Source organism: Dermacentor albipictus, chromosome 3 (genome assembly GCF_038994185.2).
Source record: "Dermacentor albipictus isolate Rhodes 1998 colony chromosome 3, USDA_Dalb.pri_finalv2, whole genome shotgun sequence".
Classification (NCBI taxonomy): Eukaryota; Metazoa; Arthropoda; class Arachnida; order Ixodida; family Ixodidae; genus Dermacentor; species Dermacentor albipictus.
In genome coordinates, this window is record NC_091823.1 from 36483124 (window position 1) to 36507126 (window position 24003).

A 24003-nucleotide genomic window follows, 5' to 3' on the forward strand; every position below is an offset into this window, starting at 1 on the left:
TACGTGTTTCACTACTGCACGCACATCCGGATTATTTTCCCACCAGTGAGCCCATTGCCAACAGATCGCCCGTCCATCGCTATATGTAACCGGCGCTTGCTGGTGTTTGCCGCAACTGCCGCAGACGAAACTGCAGCCCCCATCGACGTGACCATGTATCGCGACTACGGAGCTATAAAGGCATGTGGCTGATTCGGTCTTATACACAGTGGTAAACGCAAGAAAAGGCTTTAAAGTCACTGACGCCTATGATGATGCAGACTCTGCCGCTTTGTTTCGGTTGCATGCTAGCACCTTTATTGCTCTTTTGCGTCACACATTTGTGGTGATCCACACTTGCAAAGTTCCAAGAGTTGTCCGAATTAATCGACGTGCAGCCAAATACGTCCGAATGAATGAGAGTTTGATTGCATTAAATAATGCATACACAGTCCAAATTATCCAATTTTCCGAATTAACAAGGGTCAAATTACTGATGAGGTTTTGCTGTACTAAGTTCACAGCTGGCTCATAGTAAACAAAGAACAGCACAGGAATGCTGCAGAAAATCAGACGAGACAAGAAAGTTCCATGGTCTATTACACCAAATTAAGATGAGAAAAAGGGGAGCAGTAGCTCAAAGGCAGCATTTGACAAAAGCACTCAACAGAACTTCAGCAGTGGGCCAAGCTTTCTACTTCAAGCCTTCACCAGCTAAGCTGTTGTTCATGCACTAAATGCTGCAACCAACTTAACACAAGTCATCAGTGTTGCAAGTGCAGTGTGCACCAAGAAATTGGTATATTTGGAATTGCATGAATCAGCCTGTGCACATACAGGGGCCGTATTCTAAAACGTTCGCCTTCCGCGAAACTCACGTTCAATAGATCAAGCGACTGCTTACTCGTGACGTCAGCGTGCACTACCAACACGCGCTGTCGTATGCTTCACATCGCATGAGAGAGCGCACCGTACGAGTGCAGAGTGACTCGGGTGTGTTGTTTTCGAGTGTAGTTGCCGCAGTACGGGTTCCGCGCGCCGACTACGGTTTGTTACGGCCTCTTTAGGTAAAATAAGTTGAATAAGGAAGTGTGAAATGTTTTATTTTATATCAATCAACAAATATCGGCGTGAAACAATGCATGTAAGACGCCACCAAAAAGGCTATTATAAAGTACCACCCATCGTATCTCTACTACACTCCACCAGCAACCGAAGGACAAAAGAAACCAAAAGACACGTTCGTTTATTCAATATATGTCGAGAGCACCCATCGATACCATGACATTAAAATGATGGAGACTGGGACTACTAGATGGCGCTGTTTATTTTCCGGTTTTGCTAAAACCACCAATCAGCGCGTGCCGTTGGTAGAGGCATGGCCAGGGCAATAGTTTTGCTGAAGGCAAACGTTTCAGAATACGAGCCCTGGCTGTCCCATGTAACTTGAGCCAAGACTTCAAAAATGAAAGGCACTTTGAACGCAAACCAAACATATAATGCTGGCAATAGCCTAGAGTAACTTCGACAATTTTTAAAATTTTTGCCATAACTAATTTTGCAAATTTTATTTTTCCATAACCGCAAGTGTGATACACAAAGTTGTAGAGCATGTTCAGAACCCACCTAATAAATGGTTTTCTATGTCATATGTCTCACATAGTTCTATTCCTGTGGGCCAAAGAAAACCCATTAAATACAAAAAAAGCCACGTGATGGGGTGCTCGCACACTGCTATTCTACTGTGCTCAAGCGTGCGATGGGTGAAATAGCAAGTGGCCATGAGGAAGTGACAGGGTACTATGCCAGTTTTAGGCATCTGGCCCTCCAGCTCTTGTCACCTAACGACGCAAATGTATGCTACTGGCCGAGCACTGCCGAAGCGATAAAGTGGCGATAAAGCCACGGTTGGGCTGTGGCCATGCTTGTTCATCCATTGCATGCTTGAGAGCAGCACAATAGCAGTGTGCGAGCGCCCCATCACATGGCTTTTTCGTATTTCGCAGGCTTTCTTTGACACGCAAAAGTGTGATAGAAAAAGCTGTGCAGCACGTTCATAAACCACCTAATAAATTGTTTTATACGTGACATGCCTCACATAGTTCCTTTTCTTTTTTTTTGTATAACAATGAAAGCTTGAAAAATTCGAAAAAAATCCACGTGATGGAATGGGGCATTTCGCATTAGGTATTATTTATGGCAAAAATAAAAATTACTCTAGGCTACTGCCAACACTATACGTTTGGTTCAATTCGTGTCCGAAATGCCTCTCATTTTTGAAGTTTTGGCTTAATTTATGTGGGACATAGGCGCAGACCACAAGGGGGCTCCGGTGTCTGAGCCCCATTCGGAGTTTTCCAGAGGGGGCAGTGCCCTTCCCGGCAGTGCCAAAGCCTACCTCCCCCCCCCCCCCCCCCCCCACACACACACACCGAAAATGTCATTACCAGAGTTTTGTCACCCACATCATTTAAAGTTTCTGTTGACTTGCCTCGACCTTTCACTTAAAATTTTGTTGTGGCTAATAGCTTACTGCATCATTGATGGCACAGACATGCACGCCTTTTAATTCATACTTTCGCTTTATTTCTGCAAATTCTAACAATAGGAGGACAAGCGCATTAGAAGCACTGGAGGCGGCTGCCTCATCCATATTTTGTCATTTCAACATTGTTTTAAATTTCCACTGTGAACACCATGCACATACACAATATATCTAAATATAAACACAGGACAAAGTTCATTATATATTTGAAAGAGAAAGAGGTGGCCAAATAAAAGTTATTTCTATAGGTATGAATATATGCATAGAGAATTAATATGTTGCTGTATGCTAACCTCGCTTCAAAATGCTTTGCATGCTTTTTTGATCCTGAAAAAAGACCTGTAGACTTCGTGACCCCTTCAGCAGAGTCTTTTATCAATGCTACATGAAATGCAGGTAAATGATGTGTCTCAGGGTTGCTCCTCTTTCCAGTAAGCAATGCTAACGACTCATGAAAAAAAAACTACTCTTCTAATAATTTACAACATTTATTAGGGATGGAAACATCGTCACTTCTACGCAGAGGTCATAAAAATATACAGGGCGTCCCAATTAACTCTCATGAACCCAGATTTAAAAAAGAGGAATTGCATTACTCGAAAAAACTTAGTACATTTTGTCTCCAGTACAGTGGAGTAGCTGCCAGTAAATTTTTACAATACTGAGATTTAATTAGGTAACTGTAATTAATTGTCTAACTCGAGACAAACTATCCTAATTATCAAAATCCCAATGAGGCATTTGTAAGCACAAGCAAGGGACACCTAACTGCGATATTTTCAGCGATGTACTAACTGCATGCAAGTTTTTTCGACTGACAAATAAAACCCGCGAAATATGAAAAATACCGCGGGAGTGCACTCCTACTTGCATCATAAAGCAGTGCCCTTGAACAAGCTCCCTCTGAGTTAGCCAGAACGAAATAAAGGAAATAAAGAAAAACATTGTGATTGAGCTAGTGCCTTATCTGCGGCGCCCCGGCCAAAGTAACACGTCACGTTTGGTGTTAGTTGGAAACAAGCTGTGATGGCTGTTGCCTTAGCATAGATAAAGTGCACGGATGTTTTTCTTTTTTGGCACAAAATCTATTGCCCCGAAAGCAAATTGACGTCAGTGCAAAGGTTTGAAGGTGCGTTTTGTTTCGTCCCTGTCACCAAGTCTTTCTCTAATGAGCAGAAGGTAAACATGACCCTTGCCTTGAGATCTGCAAATGGCAACAAGAGGATGGCTGAAAATATATATATCAGTTATAGAAGCGTGGCGGTAGACCAAGCGCATCAACTATCATCAGAAATTATGAAAACCTGAGACAGAACAGCACCTTCCAGAAAAAGCAGCGGAGGACTCCATCTTTGAGTCCTAGCCTACACAGGGATGCTCCAGCATTTATGGCCTCAAATCCTCATGCTAGTTTGTGGGACATGGCCGCCCAGGTACCAGTTTCCAAGTCATCAGTTTAGAGGATTCTAAATGACTCGGCCTTTCACCTGCATCACCTTAACCTGCACCAATGCTTGGAAGATAGGGACCTGCAGAATCGTCTAGATTTCTCAAATTGGGCCCTCACAAAAGCCGATGAGTCACTGGACTTTTTGAGCAACATCATGTGCACAGATGAAGCCAATTTTTGCAGAAACAGCTAGGTAAATTTGCATAATGTGCACTATTGGAGTGACTCCAATCCATATTGGGTAAAGTACACTGGGCCCAGTGGCCTGTATCAGTGGTCGTTCAATGTGTGGTTCTGAATGTGTGGTTCTCACCAGAGCAGGATTGGCCACAACCTCCTATATGAACACAACAATCAAAACCCGGCCCTCAGTCCCCAGCAGCTGCGAAGCAACTGACCACGGCGGCGGTCAGACCAGCGACGCAGCAGAGGGTGCTAAGAATCACTGGCTCCGGACAGGCCGCCATTGGAATATGAACCTGGCAACGTTTAACGCTGGAATGTCATCTAGTGAGGCGAGTCTAGCAGTGCTATTGGAGGAATTAGAGGGCAGTAAATGGGATATAATAGGGCTCAATGATGTTAGGAGGCCAAAAGAAGCATATACAGTGCTAAAAAGCGGGCACGTCCTGTGCTACCGGGGCTTAGCGGAGAGAAGAGAACTAGGAGTCGGATTCCTGATCAATAAGAATATAACTGGTAACATACAAGAATACTATAGCATTAACGAGAGGGTGGCAGGTCTTGTTGTGAAACGTAATAAGAGGTACAAAATGAAGATTGTACAGGTCTACGCCCCTACGCCCCTATCCAGTCATGATAACCAGGAAGTCGAAAGCTTCTATGAAGATGTGGAATCGGCGATAGGTAGAGTGAAAACTAAATACACTATACTAATGGGCGACTTTAAAGCCAAGATAGGCAAGAAGCACGCCGGAGACAAGGCAGTGGGGGAATATGGCATAGGCACTAGGAATAGCAGGGGAGAGTTATTAGTAGAGTTTGCGGAACAGAATAATATGAGGATAATGAATACCTCCTTCCGCAAGCGGGATAGCCGAAAGTGGACGTGGAGGAGCCCGAACGGCGAGACTAGAAATGAAATAGACGTCATACTCTGCGCTAACCCTGGCATCGTACAAGATGTGGACGTGCTCGGCAAGGTGCGCTGCAGTGACCACAGGATGGTAAGAACTCGAATTAGCCTAGACCTGAGGAGGGAACGGAAGAAACTGGTACATAAGAAGACGATAAATGAGTTAGCGGTAAGAGGGAAAATAGAGCAATTCCAGATCAAGCTACAGAACAGGTATTCTGCTTTAACTCAGGAAGAGGACCTTAGTGTTGAAGCAATGAACGACAATCTTGTGGGCATCATTAAGGAGTGTGCAATGGAAGTCGGTGGTAACTCCGTTAGGCAGGGTACCAGGAAACTATCGCAGGAGACGAAAGATCTGATCAAGAAATGCCAATGTATGAAAGCCTCTAACGCTACAGCTAGAATAGAACTGGCAGAACTTTCGAAGTTAACCAACAAGCGCAAAAAAGCTGACATAAGGAAGTACAATATGGATAGAATTGAACATGCTCTCAGGAACGGAGGAAGCCTAAAAACAGTAAAGAAGAAACTAGGAATTGGCAAGAATCAGACGTATGCGTTAAGAGACAAAGCCGGCAATATCATTACTAATATGGATGAGATAGTTCAAGTGGCTGAGGAGTTCTATAGAGATTTATACAGTACCAGTGGCACCCACGACGATAATGGAAGAGAAAATAGTCTAGAGGAATTCGAAATCCCACAGGTAACGCCGGAAGAAGTAAAGAAAGCCTTGGGCGATATGCAAAGGGGGAAGGCAGCTGGGGAGGATCAGGTAACAGCAGATTTGTTGAAGGATGGTGGGCAGATTGTTCTAGACAAACTGGCCACCCTGTATACGCAATGCCTCATGACCTCGAGCGTACCGGAATCTTGGAAGAACGCTAACATAATCCTAATCCATAAGAAAGGGGACGCCAAAGACTTGAAAAATTATAGACCGATCAGCTTACCGTCCGTTGCCTACTAACTATTTACTAAGGTAATTGCAAATAGTATCAGGAACACCTTAGACTTGTGTCAAGCAAAGGACCAGGCAGGATTCCGTAAAGGCTACTCAACAATAGATCATATTCACACTATCAATCAGGTGATAGAGAAATGTGCGGAATATAACCAACCCTTATATATAGCTTTCATTGATTACGAGAAAGCGTTTGATTCTGTCGAAACCTCAGCAGTCATGGAGGCATTACGGAATCAGGGTGTAGACGAGCCGTATGTAAAAATACTGAAAGATATCTATAGCGGCTTCACAGCCACCGTAGTCCTCCATAAAGAAAGCAACAAAATCCCAATAAAGAAAGGCGTCAGGCAGGGAGATACGATCTCTCCAATGCTAGTCATACGATCTCGTAGTCATGAACCAACCAGCCCAAATGCGTACTCTACAATGCTATTCACAGCGTGTTTACAGGAGGTATTCAGAGACCTGGATTGGGAAGAATTGGGGATAAAAGTTAATGGAGAATACCTTAGTAACTTGCGATTCGCTGATGATATTGCCTTGCTTAGTAACTCAGGGGACCAATTGCAATGCATGCTCACTGACCTGGAGAGGCAAAGCAGAAGAGTGGGCCTAAAAATTAATCTGCAGAAAACTAAAGTAATGCTTAACAGTCTCGGGAGAGAACAGCAATTTACAATAGGCCGCGAGGCACTGGAAGTGGTAAGGGAATACATCTACTTAGGGCAGGTAGTGACGGCGGATCCGGATCATGAGACGGAAATACAGTGAAACCTCGTTAAACCGTAGTCGGCCGGAGCTCGGAAAAAGTACGTACTAAACGGTAGTACTGTTTAAGCGAAATAGCATGAGATCGCCCACTTACCTGTCGATAACGGAACTCAGAGAGAGTGCGATGAATGGGGAAAAAACATGCAGTATTTATACACTTCGCGGGACGTAAGTGTTATTTTCGTTTGATGTCGCGGCGGCCTAGCACGACGACGCGGCCTCAAACTTACTGAAGCTGCGTGCCAGCTTCTCAGCCAGCCCCCCTCTTCTCGGCAAACACTCGCACGGCACGACAGATTCCTCGTTGGCGTTACGTATTCTCCGTGCACTCGCGCAGTAGTGCTGCATAAGTCCCGTGGCGCCTTTTTCATTTCCGGGTGCCGGAGTTCGGAAAACTTTTCGTTTGGAATAGTTACGTTATCGCGTCCCTGTTCTTGCGACGATCGCATTCATGAGGCTGACGTAACGCGCAGCTTCTGCCACTGTCGGGCCTGAATAGCCCGTGCTGTCGATTTCCGTGTCGTCCTCATCACTGTCGCTAGTTGGCACTTCGGCAACAACAGCGGCAACGATGGTGAATAGTCGAACCTCGTAGCCGACATCTCTTCGCGGTCGCAGCAGCGCTGCCGAGCAACTTCGCATTCCAAATGCCACACACTGTAGTCAACAGCAGATCCATGTCGCAGGCCAGCGCCGACTTCTTCGTGTCACGTTCGGTAGCACGGACGATGTCTAATTTTTCTTCTATGCTGAGCACCCGGCGTCTTTTTTATCCTCGCTTGCACGACGCCACAACGCTCTCTGGCATGGCGTCCATGCGGCGTCGAAATGATGTTGATGTTGATGCGGCTTCACATGCAAACGCACAGGGCGCTTGGAGGCCGTTGTACCGATCTCTGAGGCTTGTTGTTCTGCCGGGCCGCCCGATGGAGACGACCATAGAGTTAGTAGAACAACTCTAGAGGAAAAGCTGGGCCGGAAAAGTGGGAACCTCTAGGGCGCCGCCCTGTTGCTACTGGTCAATGTGGCCAGTGCAATTACTATTGAAAGAGCTGAGAACAAGTACAGGTCACCTTATGCTTTGTCACCTAAAAACGCATACCTGATGGCTTTATGAAGGTGGTACGTTAATATTAAGTTTACAGAAAGCGATCGCTAAGTCCGTGACTTATGTAAATCACGATGTACGAATTCATGCAATAAAGGATGACGCGAATTTCGGTTTCGAATCTGTTTTTTGGATGCGTAGTAGTTTCGTTTGACATGCGATCGCGCGTCGACATCGGACGCTATGACACACTCGTGCCTTATGTGCCACCGAAGCCCCGAAGTGGTCTGGCATATACCTTCACATGTAAGTAAACGAATTTATCTCCTTGTTGAGAATATCACGCGACTAGGCAGCTCTTGTGGTACATCACAATCGTTCGAGAAGCGTCACAGTAGAGCATTTTTCTGCATGCGGAGCGGTGTTTTTATTTGCAGGTTTCCCTTCAGTAGGAAATTGCTGGACAGGCGGACCAGCGCACCGGAATTGTACTGGCGAAGCCACAAGCAACTCAAAGAATCTGTTTAATTGTTGCACTTTGAACAATCATGCTTCTACAAAGGCCACAGCAGAAAAACAGCCTGATGACCGAGTATTTCTGTGCCACGAAGTAATCAAGAGGCGAGTGCCTAATGCGGACGAAATAGAGTGCATCGAGACTTAGAACGACAGAAAGCTGAGCTAGTTCGTAAGGATTCATTATGCAAAATAGAGATGAGGCGTGCAGACAGGACACAAGAGTAGAGAAGTGGGCGGCGCGCGTGTTGTTTGCTTGTAAATACTCTACTCTTGTTTCCTGTCTGCACGCCTCACCTCCGTTTTGCATAACGAGTGCATCAAGCCACATATTAATAGCTTAGGCGTTTTATTAACTGTGCAATATTTTCAACACTTCCTTGCATGCCATTTCATGTGGCATATCTTTTCTGGTCACAAATTTGTGCAGCGAATCTATTTGCATGATCGACTCCGGGCCTGTGGGACCGTTCACTTGCACTTGATGCTGAGTCTTTTACATGTACCCATAAACTGCAGATATGCACATCAGATCCCTGCGAGCACTTTCAAAATTCAATTATTTTCGACAACAGGCACATATGCAATACTGACATAATCCGGAATACCACTAAGCAGCTGGGACACATTTTTGTTGACCATACTCGCAGGTAAAATAAGTACATCATGTGGACAGCTCCAGCTCATTTTCCTTAAGTCAGTGTGTACAAGGGTTATGCAAAAATAATTTTTTTCTCGCGCACCGATTATTTTGCTTTATAAGCAAGAGAACCCACCACGTTAGTGTAACGTATCTTGTGCATCACACTAATATGTGCTTTCATTTACCAAGTGAGATGAGTTACTTTTATGGCTCATTCAGTCATATCACACTGCAAGCTGCATTCATCAATCTTCAATGGGATTTTGCAAATGTTTAATGAAACCTGTTTCCCTTTTATGCAGATATGCAATGGCAAGCCCTTCCGTGTGTTCCAAAGGTAAAATTTAAGCTCTAAATTAAAGAAGACATTTCTAGTCAGAAACAAGCAAAAATAGTGAATGCAGAGTATCAGAAGCCCAAGGTACAGAAATTATGAGAAGTGTCTAATGATTTTAAGGAAAGAGTCGTATTTAAAAATGCAAGACCCTTTAGTGGAGGTCAAGCAAGTCAATATAGGTAGAATACTCTGCAAAATTATGCGAGTGAGGGGATGTCAAACAATGGGTCAGGAAATGCATTGTTTTTCTGCAAAACAAAAGCTGATTGCCATTACATAAGTCACTTTAGCATCATGATGAATTCAGAAATAAACCAAAAAACAAGACACGCAAAAATAAACAAAACATTTAATGATATTTCAGCAGAACTTTTTGTTGGGCTAGTTGGTGCATATTACTGAAGTACTATAGCGCCAAACAGACGACACAAGAAGAAGAGACACGGACATAAGCGCTCGTCCGTGTCTCTTCTTGTGTCGTCTGTTTGGCGCTATAGTACTTCAGCCATTTAATGATGCTCTCTCCACACTGGGATAAATAAAAACAAACACATCACATCTAGGCTGCGATCTTGCACGCGTTCCAAAATCGAACGGAAGCGGTCCGTTCTTTACGTCGCGAAATTGGCGGTCCGTTCCGTTGCGTTCGTCCGATAGCAGACGACACGGAATGATTGACAGCAGATATCACTTTACAATTGACGTCATGGCGTTCGTCATGGTTCAAACTGACCAATCGTGTGCGGCTCGGTGGAACGGACCGCCTCCGTTCTATTTTGGAACGCGTACAAGATCGCACCCCTAATGTGGACATATCAGATGCCTTGTGAAACATAAAGGAACAATTCAGTTTCGAGCTATGGCACTTGCCGCATAGATGTGGGGGGGGCCTTGCACCAATAGTGATAGTTACCACTGCATTTAGAAATTGAAAGCATTCGTGCAGACAAGGATGATTCTTTATATTTTTGGCTACCACTTCAAATGCCTCCACCAAGTGTTACAATGCTGCACGCAGCCATACTAAGGATCTCGCAACAACACCTGCAGGTAAAAAGCAGAAGCAGTCAAAGTGCTGGTGTGTTCTGGATACTATGTTTGAAAACTTTTAGGCAAGAAGAGTGCAAGAAGCAGACATAACTGCATTTATTTCCATAATTCCCCATTTAAATGGCCTTTTCTTTTTGCTTAGACAATGCCTACGCCTAGCCACAGCAGCTCCCTCATACAGACTCCGCAAACCAAGAGGCCGTGGAGGCAAATGCAGGTAAGAGGCAATAAGCAATAGCACTGGTATAGACATTCATCTAATTTCTTTTTATTTCGTTTAGGCAGCCAGCACACCTCGAACAGCCACCTTGACTGCGGGTGTGTCACCCTAGTCGCCAAGGAAACCTTTGAGGGAAAGTGACAGGCAATGTGAACAGCCACTCCTCCATGTAAACAATACTCTTTCTCTCGGATGACTCCTACGCCTCACCACGCCAGCACACTTGTGCACAAAGATGCCGCAGAGGCACGTGCAGGTCAGAGGCAAGAAGCAGTGGCACTGGTGTCGACATTTACCCAATTTCTTTTTCTTACACTGAGGCAGCCAGCACACCTCGAACAGCCACCTCGACTGTGGGTGTGTTAGTTGATCCCTGTTGTACATATGCTCATAATAAACTTCAGTAAACTTGAACTTCATAATAAACTTGAAGGCAAATGGTACATTGATGCATTGTATTTTTGAACATTTATTGTACACATACAATATATGTTATACTTTGCAGTGCTACAGAGCGTATTTTGAAGCTTCCCCCTATATTTTGCACCTTTAATTACATATGTGTTGTGTGGCCCTCAATGCAGTTCATGTTGTAGCAGCTGCTTTGTCTGTGTATCGCACATTGGCTTAAGCTCGTGATATCCACATACTTCTCTCACATATACAAAATAAAGTTCTATGTAGTCCTCAGTGTTACAACAAAAAATGAAAGTAAACAATCCGATCGTGGAATTATGTTTATTACAGTGATTCCTACGACAGTTACTGACAAGTTGACAACTTGAACTGGTCAATCGGTCCATAGCCTCCTCTATTTTTCAAAAATAAAGGAGGCTATGATCCGTCATGGCAAGGGATTGTATGTATACATAAAAAAAAGGGGGTATGTGTGTGTTTGTAGTGGGGGTATAGGATTAGGGCGGTACGAAAAAATGTACCAACACCGTCCTCTAGACCCATTCCGTTGAGGTACCGTAACAAAACGTATTATGCATAAAGTTCATACAACCAACTCTGATATTACTACAGACGCCAGGCGACGCGAGCTACATTTGTCATGATGCATTCGCGACTGCACCGGATGCCCTCCACATTATTCTCGTTAATCGTGCTCACTGCGCCGAGGCAAAAGAAAGACCATGGGCGCAGGTGCCTTTAAAGTATCTCGACCTTGCGAGGCACGGCTGCGCGTGCCAGGGGAGCTGTCCGTGCGAACACTCCCTGGCACACACCTGCCTCGGCGGCCCCAACTTACGTACCGTTCTGCTTCGAGCTTTGATCCCCCCACTGTCCCTCGGGTGCCCTGGAGTTCCTGCGCCGCCTGCTCTACTACCATCTCAGGTGCTCTCCTGAGACTTCCGTTTGTCGGTTACATGTGCCCTACAGCTGGATCGTTACTTATAATAATAAAAAACCCGATCTATCGTCACGACGATAGATCGCGAAAGCGGCTTTTGCAACATACCGCGCCCGTGCGAAGATAATTACGGAACGCCAACGAGGAATCTGACCACAGCTTCGAGCTCGTAACGTCGTCGAGTGACACTCCTGCAACAGGCGTGACCGCTGAAAACCGCATACCGCCAGAAGCTTGAACAGGATCATCCCTCGGTTGCATAACTGCCAGCTCTACGGCCAACATGGACCACACCCACACCATCCCGCAACATAGAATAAAGAACCGACTTATGAAGCCCAAACACACGGCTGCACGCACACATCACAACACTTCAAGCGAGACGCCATGCTGCTACGCTGCTACTGTTGCCGGATTAAAACTGACTACTGTCACCAAGTCTAGCAAGCGTCTCAGGAGCTGGCAACCTCGGCGCGTAGCAACATGGCGGCGCTCTTGAGGTTCCCGATTTTAATGCATGGGCCCTATGGGTAGCTTGTCCTCTAGAGTCAGTATAGTAACTCTATGGAGACGACGCACCGCCATGTTTGCGCGACGAAAAGTGGAAACGCTACGTTTTAACCGATGCGTACGCAATAAGCTGGTACGGTTAATGCGGATACAAAATACATTATGTTCAATGGCCGCTGAGTCGGGGAATTGACTTTACTACTTTTAAACCGAAACTACTGTTTAAGCGGGTGCGGTTTAACGAGGTTTTACTGTAATCAGAAGAATAAGAATGGGCTGGGGTGCGTTTGGCAGGCATTCCCAAATCATGAACAGCAGGTTGCCATTATCCCTCAAGAGAAAAGTATATAATAGCTGTGTCTTACCAGTACTCACCTACGGGGCAGAAACCCGGAGGCTTACGAAAAGGGTTCTACTCAAATTGAGGATGACACAACGGGCTATGGAAAGAAGAATGATAGGTGTAACGTTAAGGGATAAGAAAAGAGCAGATTGGGTGAGGGAACAAACGCGAGTTAATGACATCTTAGTTGAAATCAAGAAAAAGAAATGGGCATGGGCAGGACATGTAATGAGGAGGGAAGATAACCGATGGTCATTGAGGGCTACGGACTGGATCCCAAGGGAAGGGAAGCGTAGCAGGGGGCGGCAGAAAGTTAGGTGGGCGGATGAGATTAAGAAGTTTGCAGGCACGGCATGGCCACAATTAGTACATGACCGTGGTTGTTGGAGAAGCATGGGAAAGGCCTTTGCCCTGCAGTGGGCGCAAACAGGCTGATGATGATGATGATGAACCGTTGCAAAAAGTGATGGCAGCAAATGGAAGCAGAAAGTTCCGGTGGCACGCACAAGTGGCCGACGACATAAACAGAACAGATGAGTTCGCAGCAGAGTTACATGACATAGGGACCAGAGCGGCGGAGAAAGGTGCAATGTCGATGTTAGAGGCCGTAACAACTTTAGAAGAATAGTGGTCGCCAGGGTCAAAGCACAGCACTGATAACGTAAGTTCGGCATGAGTGCAGTCAACAAGAGCTTGATTGACTGATAAGAAATTCCATCCAAGGATAACATTGTGTGAGGAACGAGCTAGGACAACAGATTCTACAATATACATAACACTTTGAATTACGACCTAGGCTGTGCACAACGTCGAAGGCTGAATGCGATGCGAGGTTGCCGTGCGCAGAGAAAGAGAGGTAAGGGGAGTGGTCACATTGTTCAAATTGCAGCAAAGCTTCTCGCTAATAATAGAAATGGTGGCTCCAGTGTCAATAAGTGTGTGTATGGTGACACCGTCTACGGACAGTTCAATTTCGTTTGCCAGGGAAGAATGAGGCCTTGAAATGTTCGACATAAACGCAGTTCTTGCCTCTGGAACTGCGACTGTTTGTTCTACTCTCAGGCTGCAGAGCTGGGTTGGCAAACCATTGGGGAAATGGATTGACGACGTGGGGAAGGCGAATGGCGTGAATCAAAGGAGTAGCGACTGTAAGATGAGTCCAGAGGAAGATTAGATGGGTCAGGATGCGGAAGCTGAGCAGGCCTGTGGCTTGAGGCACCCCCACTGTCAGGTAAACAGAGGCTGCAACGGCGGCAGAATCGTGCTACGTAGCCTGGAAAATGTCAGGAATAGCATACTGGCCGGTTATCAGGTGTTCGTTACGGGTTGATGACAGGGGCTCCAGCGGTCGAGTAAGAGGCGAAAATCGGACGTGAAGGTGGCGGCAGCACATGGAAGGTGCCGGTGGCCTAATAGGTGTCAGGAGCCAGATGAGCAGGGCGACAGCATCAGATCATCATCATCATCTGGCGACAGCACCAGATGAGCAGGGCGACAGCATCAGCTTAAGTTAGCGGTCCAGCAGCAGGCTGTGGAGGAAGGGCAGGTCGCAGCATCGCGGCAAGTTGCGTCTGAATGACGTGATGAAGCGAAGGAGCCAAGGTTGTCGACGGCTCGGGTGTGCTAGTCACCACAGGGAGTTGGCGTACGACTTCCTGGTGGATGAACTGCATTATCTCCAGCATTAAAGCAGAGATGTTGGCAGCGCCAAGGCCAAATTCCAAGGGAGATAGATCCGCAGTGTCCTGCTGAGCAGCGCTTGTTGAGGCATGCTGCTTGCGCAGCTCGCTGTACTGCTGACAGAGCTTTATGACCTCGGCAATTGCTCGGGGACTCTTTTGCGACGAGCATCTGGAAGGCATGGTCATCGATGCCTTTCATGACGTGCTTGATTTTATCAGCTTCGTCCAAAGATGAGTTGACGCGCTTGCAGAGCAAAAGCACGTCTTCAATGTAACTCAAATCCCCGATGAATAAAACTTGCTCACATGGTGCCGATATTTAAAATGGGTGATAAGAATGAAATGACAAATTATCGTCCAATATCCTTCACATCTATCACTTGCAAGCTGCTAGAACACATTTTGTCATTTCAAATTATGGAATATACAGTCGACAACAAAATTTTATTTTCAAAGCAGCATAGCTTTCAACGAGAACGCTCTTGTGAGACACAGCTTTTCGAGCTGACTACTGAAATTCCCACCAACCTGCATGAAATAACACAAACTGATCCAGTCTTCATTGATTTTGAAAAAGCCTTCGACAGGGTGGGCCATAAACGTTTGATATATAAAATGAGCCTTCTTCAATTAGAAAACAAAGTCATTGATTGGGTTCAAGAGTATTTATGTGATAAGTGCCAAGCGGTATTGGTTGAAAGCGTTGTGTCCTACTTCGAGCCTGTCACGTCTGGTGTACCCCAGGGCTAAGTACTGGGGCCAACATTGTTCTTACTTTTTATTAACGATATTCACATTGGTATAAACTCAACAATTTGTCTATTTGCTGACGATTGCCTTATTTATCAAGTTGTTACTAACCATAGCGATTGCGAAGAATTAGGTAATTACTTGCAGAAATTAAATGAGTGGTTCCATGATTGGCAGATGAATATTAAGAAAACAAAATTAATGTGTTTCACTACTTCTAATAACTTTGTGTCGCACACTTATACAATAAATAATGAGGTACCTGAACTAGTTGAGTCATTTAAATATTTAGGTGTTCATTTAACTTTTGAATTGGCACACACATATTGACTGGCTATTGGGAAAATCAAATCGGACTTTTCCCTTCCTCCGGCGCACAATTCGCCAAGCTAATAAGGACACAAAACTTCTTGCCTACAACTCAATTGTTCAATCAAAACTTGAACACTGTTTTATTATTTGGAACCCTCATCAAGCAGACATCATCAAGAGGCTTGAATCATTAAAAAACAAAGCTGTTAGGTTCATCGCATCGGATTACTCTTCCTTTTCAAGTGTACCTAAAATCAAAGACAGCCTTGACTTTGCAATACTAGAAAGATGAAGGAAGGCGTCTCATTCAATATTTTTTTCACAAGATATATCACAACCCTACACCTTAAACTAACTCAATAATAACGATTCCAGCTGTAACGTTTTCACGCTTGGACCACTCTTTTAAAGTTTGTCGACTAATTGCCTGCACCTACCTACCTCGTTTTTCATTTCTGCATTTGGCAATCCAGGAGTGGAACTGGTTGCCAAGATCAGTAGCTGAAGAAGGAAATGCTGATAAATTTTCAGAAGCACTTAATAAATTATTTTCACTTACCAAAAGCCATTGACATAACCACAAAGATGTTCAGTAGTTGTGACCCCCCCACGGAAAATTAAAGCTTTCTGCCTATGATGTGGGACAACCTATATTTCAAAGCTAGCCTACTACAAGTTATGAGCTAAGGGTACTTACACATGCAGAGGTTGCTACTGGGAGCTCTTCTTTCCTTCAGCAGGCCACAGTTCCTTCAGAGGCACCAGGCTGAGCAACATGACATGACGGCGATAGGCATCTGTCTGTCGGAATTGCTGGTCCGTGCCATGCAGTCGGTCAAGTACACCCAGCACGCCATAGTTGTTGTTGAACCTGCAAAGTAATAACATATAAATTCCTATCCAGGTGACAAATATTCACAGGACATCACAGACACAGGCAGGTATGTTATGCGAGTACAAAAACATGAATGAATATCATACAGTCCACTTGATGTACGCAACCATCATCATCATCATCATCGTCGTCGTCGTCATGGTCAGCCTGGTTACGCCCACTGCAAGGAAAGGCCCCTCCCATACTTCTCCAACAACCCCGTTATGTACTAATTGTGGCCATGTCGTCCCTGCAAACTTCTTAATCTCATCCGCCCACCTAACTTTCTGCTGCCCCCTGCTACACTTCCCTTCCCTTGAAATCCACTCTATAACCCTTAATGACCATCGGTTATCTTCCCTCCTCATTACATGTCCTGCCCATGCCCATTTCTTTTTATTGATTTCGACTAAGATGTCATTAACTCGCGTTTGTTCCCTCACCCAATCTGCTCTTTTCTTATCCCTTAACGTTACACCTATCATTCTTCTTTCCATAGCTTGTTGCGCCGTCCTCAATTTAAGTAGAACCCTTTTCGTAAGCCTCCAGGTTTCTGCCCTGTAGGTGAGTACTGGTAAGACACAGCTATTATATACTTTTCTCTTGAGGGATAATGGCAACCTGCTCTTCATGATCTGAGAATGCCTGCCAAATGCACCCCAGCCCATTCTTGTTCTTCTGATTATTTCCGTCTCATGATCCGGATCTGCCGTCACTACCTCCCCTAAGTAGATGTATTCCCTTACCACTTCCAGTGCCTCGCTACCTATTGTAAATTGCTGTTCTCTTCCGAGACTGTTAAACATTATTTTAGTTTTCTGCAGATTAATTTTTAGACCCACTCTTCTGCTTTGCCTCTCCAGGTCAGTGAGCGTGCATTGCAGTTGGTCCCCTGAGTTACTAAGCAAGGCAATATCATCAGCAAATCGCAAGTTACTAAGGTATTCTCCATTAACTTTTATCCCCAATTCTTCCCAATCCAGGTCTCTGAACACCTCCTGTAAACACGCTGTGAATAGCATTGGAGAGATCGTATCTCCCTGCCTCACCCGTTTCTTTATTGGGATTTTGTTGCTTTCTTTATGGAGGACTGCGGTGGCTGTGGAGCCGCTACAGATATCTTTCAGTATTTTTACATACGGCTCATCTACACCCTGATTCCGTAATGCCTCCACGACTGCTGAGGTTTCGACAGAATCAAATGCTTTCTCGTAATTAATGAAAGCTATATATAGGGGATGGTTATATTCCGCACATTTCTCTATGACCTGATTGATAGTGTGAATATAGTCTATGGTTGAGCAGCCTTTACGGAATCCTGCCCGGTCCTTTGCTTGACAGAAGTCTAAGGTGTTCCTGATTCTACTTGCGATTACCTTAGAAAATAGTTTGTAGGCAACTGACAGTAAGCTGATCGGTCTATAATTTTTCAAGTCTTTGGTGTCCCTGTACACAATAGATGCAATTTAAACAAGCATCAATCCACAAATTAAGAAAACATATAAGCTTCTCATGTACTACCAGGCCTGCATAAGTATTTATGATGTTTTAAGACAAAGAAGCTGCAAAACTAGAGAAGCATAAGAGAATACCTGTGAAGAGTGGAAGATTAAAAAGGAATCCACATCATACCATTATTAGTGGAACAGTTACTGCAGCTCATGATGCTAGTTATATTTTTGTATCTAGGAAACTTTTGTTGCACTTTCGTCTCTCCCTAGCCATTGTCACCAACAGCTCACTGGCCTGTACTATATAAGAATAGAAAGCTGAAGTAGTCAATAAGCATTGTGGAAGCAGAACAATGCAAAGAAAGAACACACACTCATAAGGAAGAAACAGGTTGAAAACGCTTACTCTCAATTAAAGCACTACACCAGCACAGGGCTTGTTCGGTGGTCGGCTTGCTCTAATCTGTGGTTGTGACAATGTGATTACATGCTTCGCGCATGTGCAACTAAGGATATTGTCACATATGAGTTTGTGCTGCTGTAGACACAAGAACATTGGGAGGTGAAGAGGATGTTTAAGTGTCTTGGAAGATCGGTAGATGGTGTTCCCCTCGCCACTAAGCTACAACCTTGTAACTGTATATACTGCAAATACATATATTTTCTCCCCGTAACATTTTGGTGGAGGTGCGGGGTAATCTCACCACAAGCCGGCCCTTGATCTTTGCAGCGGGCATCCCATTGGTTCCGCTGTTATGGCTACTGACGCTGCCTCCACCGCTGACGCTGCCTTCACCACTCAGACACCAGTGGAAATAGTGCTAACCCAGCTACGTCACTCGGGAATCTTCATCGGCACTGGCAAGGTCGACATCGAAGACTGGCTGACCTTGTAAGAGTGTGTCAGTAAGCACAAGTGGGATACCACACTTTTGCTGTCCAACGTGATCTTTTACTTGAGAGAAACTGCAAAGGTATGGTTCAAGACGCATGACGCCGACATTAGAAGCTGGGACTCTTGCAAGGAAAAGCTAAGCAATCTTTTTGGAAGACCTGTGGAACATCAAATGGAGGCCAAGCAAGAGCTAGCGTCTCGCGCCCAGACATCAACCGAATTGTATGTCGCATATATTCAAGACGTTCTGGCTCTCTGCTGTAAAGCTAACGCAGACATGCTGAAGGCCGATAAGGTTGGACACATCTTGAAGGGCATCGTGGACGATGTGTTCAACCTTCTGCTTTGCAGGAACTGCTGAATGGTTGAGTCCATCATTAAGGAAAGTCGGAATTTTGAGCAAGCGAAGAGCAAATGCATCATACCACGCGTTGACCAACTTCCGAATATGGCTGCAACTTCCTCCTGCAACGACCCTCCGGCGTCACATCTGCCTACAACGCCGAGCTTGACACAGGTCATCCATCGCAAACTTGAGGCTATGGCTCTAAGTTTTCACTGTGCCCATACACATGACAACATGACCATCTCGCTCATTCAAGGTGTTGTTTGCCATAAAATTGCAAACATGGACATCCACTCTGCTGTCCACCCAAGTTCCACCCCTACCGCTTATGTCATTGCCTCTGCTGCACCCAGACAGTCGTTCCCGAATCGATATCGGAACCCCTCTGAGTGGTGAACACTGGATGACAGGCCAATCTGCTTTGCTTGCTCCCGGGTCGGTCACATCTCCCGCCACTGCCGTAGTAGCCGCTGGTACTCCTCGGCTCGACCATATGCTGATCACCGCTTCAATCGAGACCCTCGGCCTCTGTTGCCCCTCTCTGAACCATACCATGCTGGCCTTCCCTCTTGGGGAAACACCACCAGCCGCTCACCCTCACCGCAATGCTGTCAGTCCCGTTCGTGTACACCTCGACGTCCCTCGTCCCCGTCCTACGTGGGCTGCTTCTCGGGAAACTGAGGAATGCAGCCCCTGGAGGTGAGGCTGCATTGACAACTCGGACTGCAAAGCCTCTGCTGACTCCTGAAGAAATGCAGCCCCGGACGTGAGGCTGCATTGATGACTCAGACTGCGAAACCTCCGCTTACCCCTGCTGCTTGCTCGAACCTTGTTGAAATTTTCGTTGATGATGTACCCATTCAAGCCCTCATCGATACTGGCGCTCAGGTGTTGGTTATGCGATCAGAGCCATCTCCGTAAAGTCCTGACACCTGCTGAGTCGCATGCCGTCCGAGTAGCTAATGGCAGTACAACAGCTGTGATGAAAATGTGAGCCGCTCGTGTTACCATTGCCAGCCGTCCAGTGTTAGTCCTGTTCACTGTACTGGCCGAATGTTCCCATGAAGTGATTCTTGGAATCAACTTTCTGACTGGCCATTCAGCACTTATTGACTGTGCAACCCTTCACCCTGAACTGCCCATTACTCTGCCAACCCGACCAACGACCTCAAATCTTGACTTCGTTCTACTGAATTTGTTCAACTGCAGCATGATGCTGCGATTTACGTCCTCATGTCACCTTCTCCACCACTTCGCGAGTGGGGACACCATGTTTCCACTCGCAAAGTACATTTATTTCCTCGCAGTATGAACCAACTCGCCCAACAGCAAACCTTATTCAACACAGGTGTTTGAAGATGCTTGTTAGCCTTATACTTTTTAACAAGTATGTGAATAAATGTGAGTTGCAATGGGCATTTCTGGCTAGTTTATTTGTGCTGTTCTGCCATGGTACAGACACTCCCATCTGGCTTGTTGTAAGACATCTTGTGCGCTTTACTTCAATGGGACAATGATCTCAGCATACTGAAAATGCACAGTGAACTACCAACAATGCCTCAATACATCAAAGCCTCATAACAAATCTAAGTTTCAGCAGCAGAACAAGCAGGTGAAAAATATGGTACTGCAGTAACATCTCAAAGGTACAAATCTTTCGGGACCTTAAAAGATATTCGTATTTGAAATTTGCATGATCCGTTACAAACCACAATCACAGCACCAAAACGAAGGTAAGACATTCTTGTTTATTTATGGTAATTACTTCCAAGTAAGAAACTCCTTCATGCATTTCTGTATATTTATTCCTTCAATGTTGTTGAGCAGGCACTTCCATAATAATAAAGAAAAAAACCTCTGTACTCGCTTTTTAAACTATGTTACCAGTGCCCATTGCATGCCACAGCAAGAACACAGGGACAGTATCCTCAGGCAATCGCTTTCAGGGATACTCTTTTTCTTTCTAACTTTGTGAAGGTGAAAGTATCCTAGAAAGTGACTGCCCTATAATGCTGCATCAGATCATAGAAGGCCAAGATCTGATACACCATTTTTGCAACTGTATGTCGCAGCTCACTGTGGAGGTGTTGTGGCGGCTCAGAAATTTGTGTAATTCATTTCGGCCTAGTAGAGTATTTGAGTTATCCCAAAAGAAAACACACTGCACCTAATGCATTTGGCTGCGATTTAAAAAAAATTCATATTGCCCTCCAATTTCGATCAACCAATATTATCATCGATTGTATTCAATCGTATAATTGAGAATTGACAGTATACACTAACTTGAGGTGGTGGTAGTCGTGCGCCTCCGGCGACGGAAAGAATGGCAGGTGGAAGCCCGAGTGGGCATTGAGGGTGGAAAGCAAGGCCACACTAAACCAAAGCCAAGCTGTCGCAGGGTGAGAGCCAAGCAGCAGTACGCCTAGCAATGGTGGCAGAAGATTTGAGCAGAGGTGCTCCAGTGGGTGGCAGTAGACAGCTGTGATGGCGATTGGAGAGGTCCACTCGTGGTGCTGCTTGTGTATGTGCCGGTACAGGCGGGGATGGTGCAGCAGCCTGCACCATACAACCAGGGCCAGAAAAAAAAAAAATTAATTCTCACCATTCCTGCAGTACATTTACAGTCATAGCTGCAGCCTTAATGACTTCACTGACTTACAGCATTAATGGTATGTAGCCTTGATGGCACAATGGCCTGTAACCTTAATGGCTCTCGCTTTTACTTAAAAGAAGTAATGACATGACATATTATACTTTTAGTTTTTTGCCTTAAATGAAGGAGGTCCTCAACCTTCAAACAAAAAAATACTGGTGGGCCTCCGAGCACCCTAAATGATTAACGACTTTTCAAGGAACCAATTTTTAGTCTCGTTTCTCAGGAGATGTATCAGCCATGATGCAGAAAGTGGTCACATGGGAACACTTGAGAGAAACCGCAAAGAAACATTGTGAAACATTGTGATATTGTGGCACTGCTCAGACTGGCTCACTCAGTCTGCTATATGCTGCTAGAGTAGCAGCATAGCAGATGACCAAGTGAGTGAGCTAGAACAAGTGCGAGAAATATTGTAAATGAGACGCGCAATTGAAGGGACCAGCTCCTGCCATTCTGGCATGTACATAAGACAAACACAAAATGCAATGAGCAGTGGCCGTGGTAAAACATGGCACAGCTTGCCTTTGCCAAACAACTAAATGGCAAAAGTGAGCATGCCACCAACACGTGAACAAACCTGTGTGAGTAGTAGAAGCCTGCCTCTTCCACCAGGACGCAGACTGCCAGTTCAAAGAGGACCCAGTGGAATGTGGGAAGCTGGGGGCTGCGATCATAGCCACGCCAAACCAGCAGCTGGTGGGCCACAAGACCAAAAGGCAGTCCCACCACCAGCTGGTTGAACAGCACCTGACGCACCACTCGCCACACCTGGCCAAAGGTGACCTGTGGGAGGAGTTCAACACTAGGCTTAGTGGTACTGGCCACAGCATTGCCAAGTTGTGCCTTCCGAGATTGTGTAAACTTAGGCAAAGAGGCGGTCATTGGCCGGGTAACCACCATCTTCACTGGCAGAGCAAGAAAAAACCGTATGGGATTACTGAGGAATCAAATACAGAAAATACCAGCAGGCAATTCTCAAAGGAACATTGAAGATAAATGTCAAGTTAGCCTGGTAAGTCACATTCACAGAACACTACCTCATTTAATCTTATTGTGATTGGAAGCTCGGCAAGCAAGACAAGATGCAAAACCGAAAGGCGAGTGCCATCTTGAAACTCCCGAACCAGCTCCCAGTATTCTCAAAGGCTTGAGCAATATTTCCTTGAGGATAATTATGAGTTTATGCATAAGGGAAGGTTACATGGCCATTCAGAGGTGAGTGTAGACGCAAGTTAGCAACTTTCAAAAGCTCCCTCCAACAAAACAAGTATGTCTGAATCACACAAAAATACCATGAAAGTTGCAGCATCATGCTTTTCATCAGGCATCACCAAAACTAGTTTGTTGAAACAACTATTATAGTAATTTAGTGTGTATTCTTCTACAGCCGGTATTCTTCTAGCACTTAGAGAATTTGACTTTCACGTAATTAAAAGAAAACAACAAGTTGAAAATATCAATGTCAGTACTCCTTCAAGCTTCTTAGTCATGCAAGCATGATGCCTGTTAAATAAGTGAAACTAGAAGCTTTAATTTAGGGCGAGATTGCTGAATCATTGGTAGCTTTGCTTTATCCTCATTGTCTACTGTGGGTCAAAGATCCAGCTTGTTGTCCAGCCTGTGCTATCACTTTAAACATAGAGCCTGTTCCTATAACCTCCTCTCCTCTCTTTGGTAGCTCTTAAGCCTTCTAATTTCATGTAGAAACTAAAGAACTTCAAAATGAACAATGTGGGAAGTCGTAGTTTGGAGGCACAAAAGATGGCTCAGTGCACTTAAACTCTGTAAATTTGGAGGCTTAGACACTCTTAGCTTTCACTGAAAAAAGACATAACAGTGTGTTGCATGGCACATCCAATACATGTCAATGGTGTGCAAAATTGTGTAATCACCAGACGTGCTTACCAGAAAATCTGCAGCACCACGGCACTTCTGGATGCTCTTTGCAATGTAAATCTTGACTAACAGCAATAAAATAGTATGCAATTATTTATTAATCATGCACCGGAGAAAGTGAAGCTCCATGCTATGATTAATAAGCTCCTACCTAAAGATCTCAGCCAAAAAGCTTTGCTTTAATCTTGTGTCTCATTCCTTCTTTAAGGATTGCCTCTGTAATTCTGAAACAATATGGCCAGCTCTTTTGGACTACAGTGAGCAGCAAGGAGACAAAACTAGGGTCATGAAAATATGAAATAGTAG

At 45.1% G+C, this 24003-nt stretch overlaps 1 protein-coding gene and 1 long non-coding RNA gene across 3 annotated transcripts in view; one reads left to right on the forward strand and one right to left on the reverse strand.

Moving 5' to 3' along the window:
* Positions 1-24003, reverse strand: part of LOC135902517 (fatty acid hydroxylase domain-containing protein 2) — a 50751-nt gene that overhangs the window by 9868 nt on the left and 16880 nt on the right. For both annotated transcript variants that reach the window (XM_065432643.2, XM_065432635.2), the window contains exons 5-7: positions 22379-22584; positions 21429-21701; positions 16277-16450 (exon numbers count right to left, since the gene is read on the reverse strand). In XM_065432643.2, the coding sequence (XP_065288715.2) occupies positions 16291-16450; positions 21429-21701; positions 22379-22584 (639 nt within the window). In that variant the 3' untranslated portion in view covers positions 16277-16290. The remainder of the gene's footprint in view (positions 1-16276; positions 16451-21428; positions 21702-22378; positions 22585-24003) is intronic.
* On the forward strand, positions 8196-11008 carry LOC139057836 (uncharacterized). The gene is made up of 4 exons (XR_011513031.1): positions 8196-8480; positions 9321-9355; positions 10548-10622; positions 10687-11008. It is a non-coding gene; the product is annotated as an uncharacterized lncRNA (long non-coding RNA).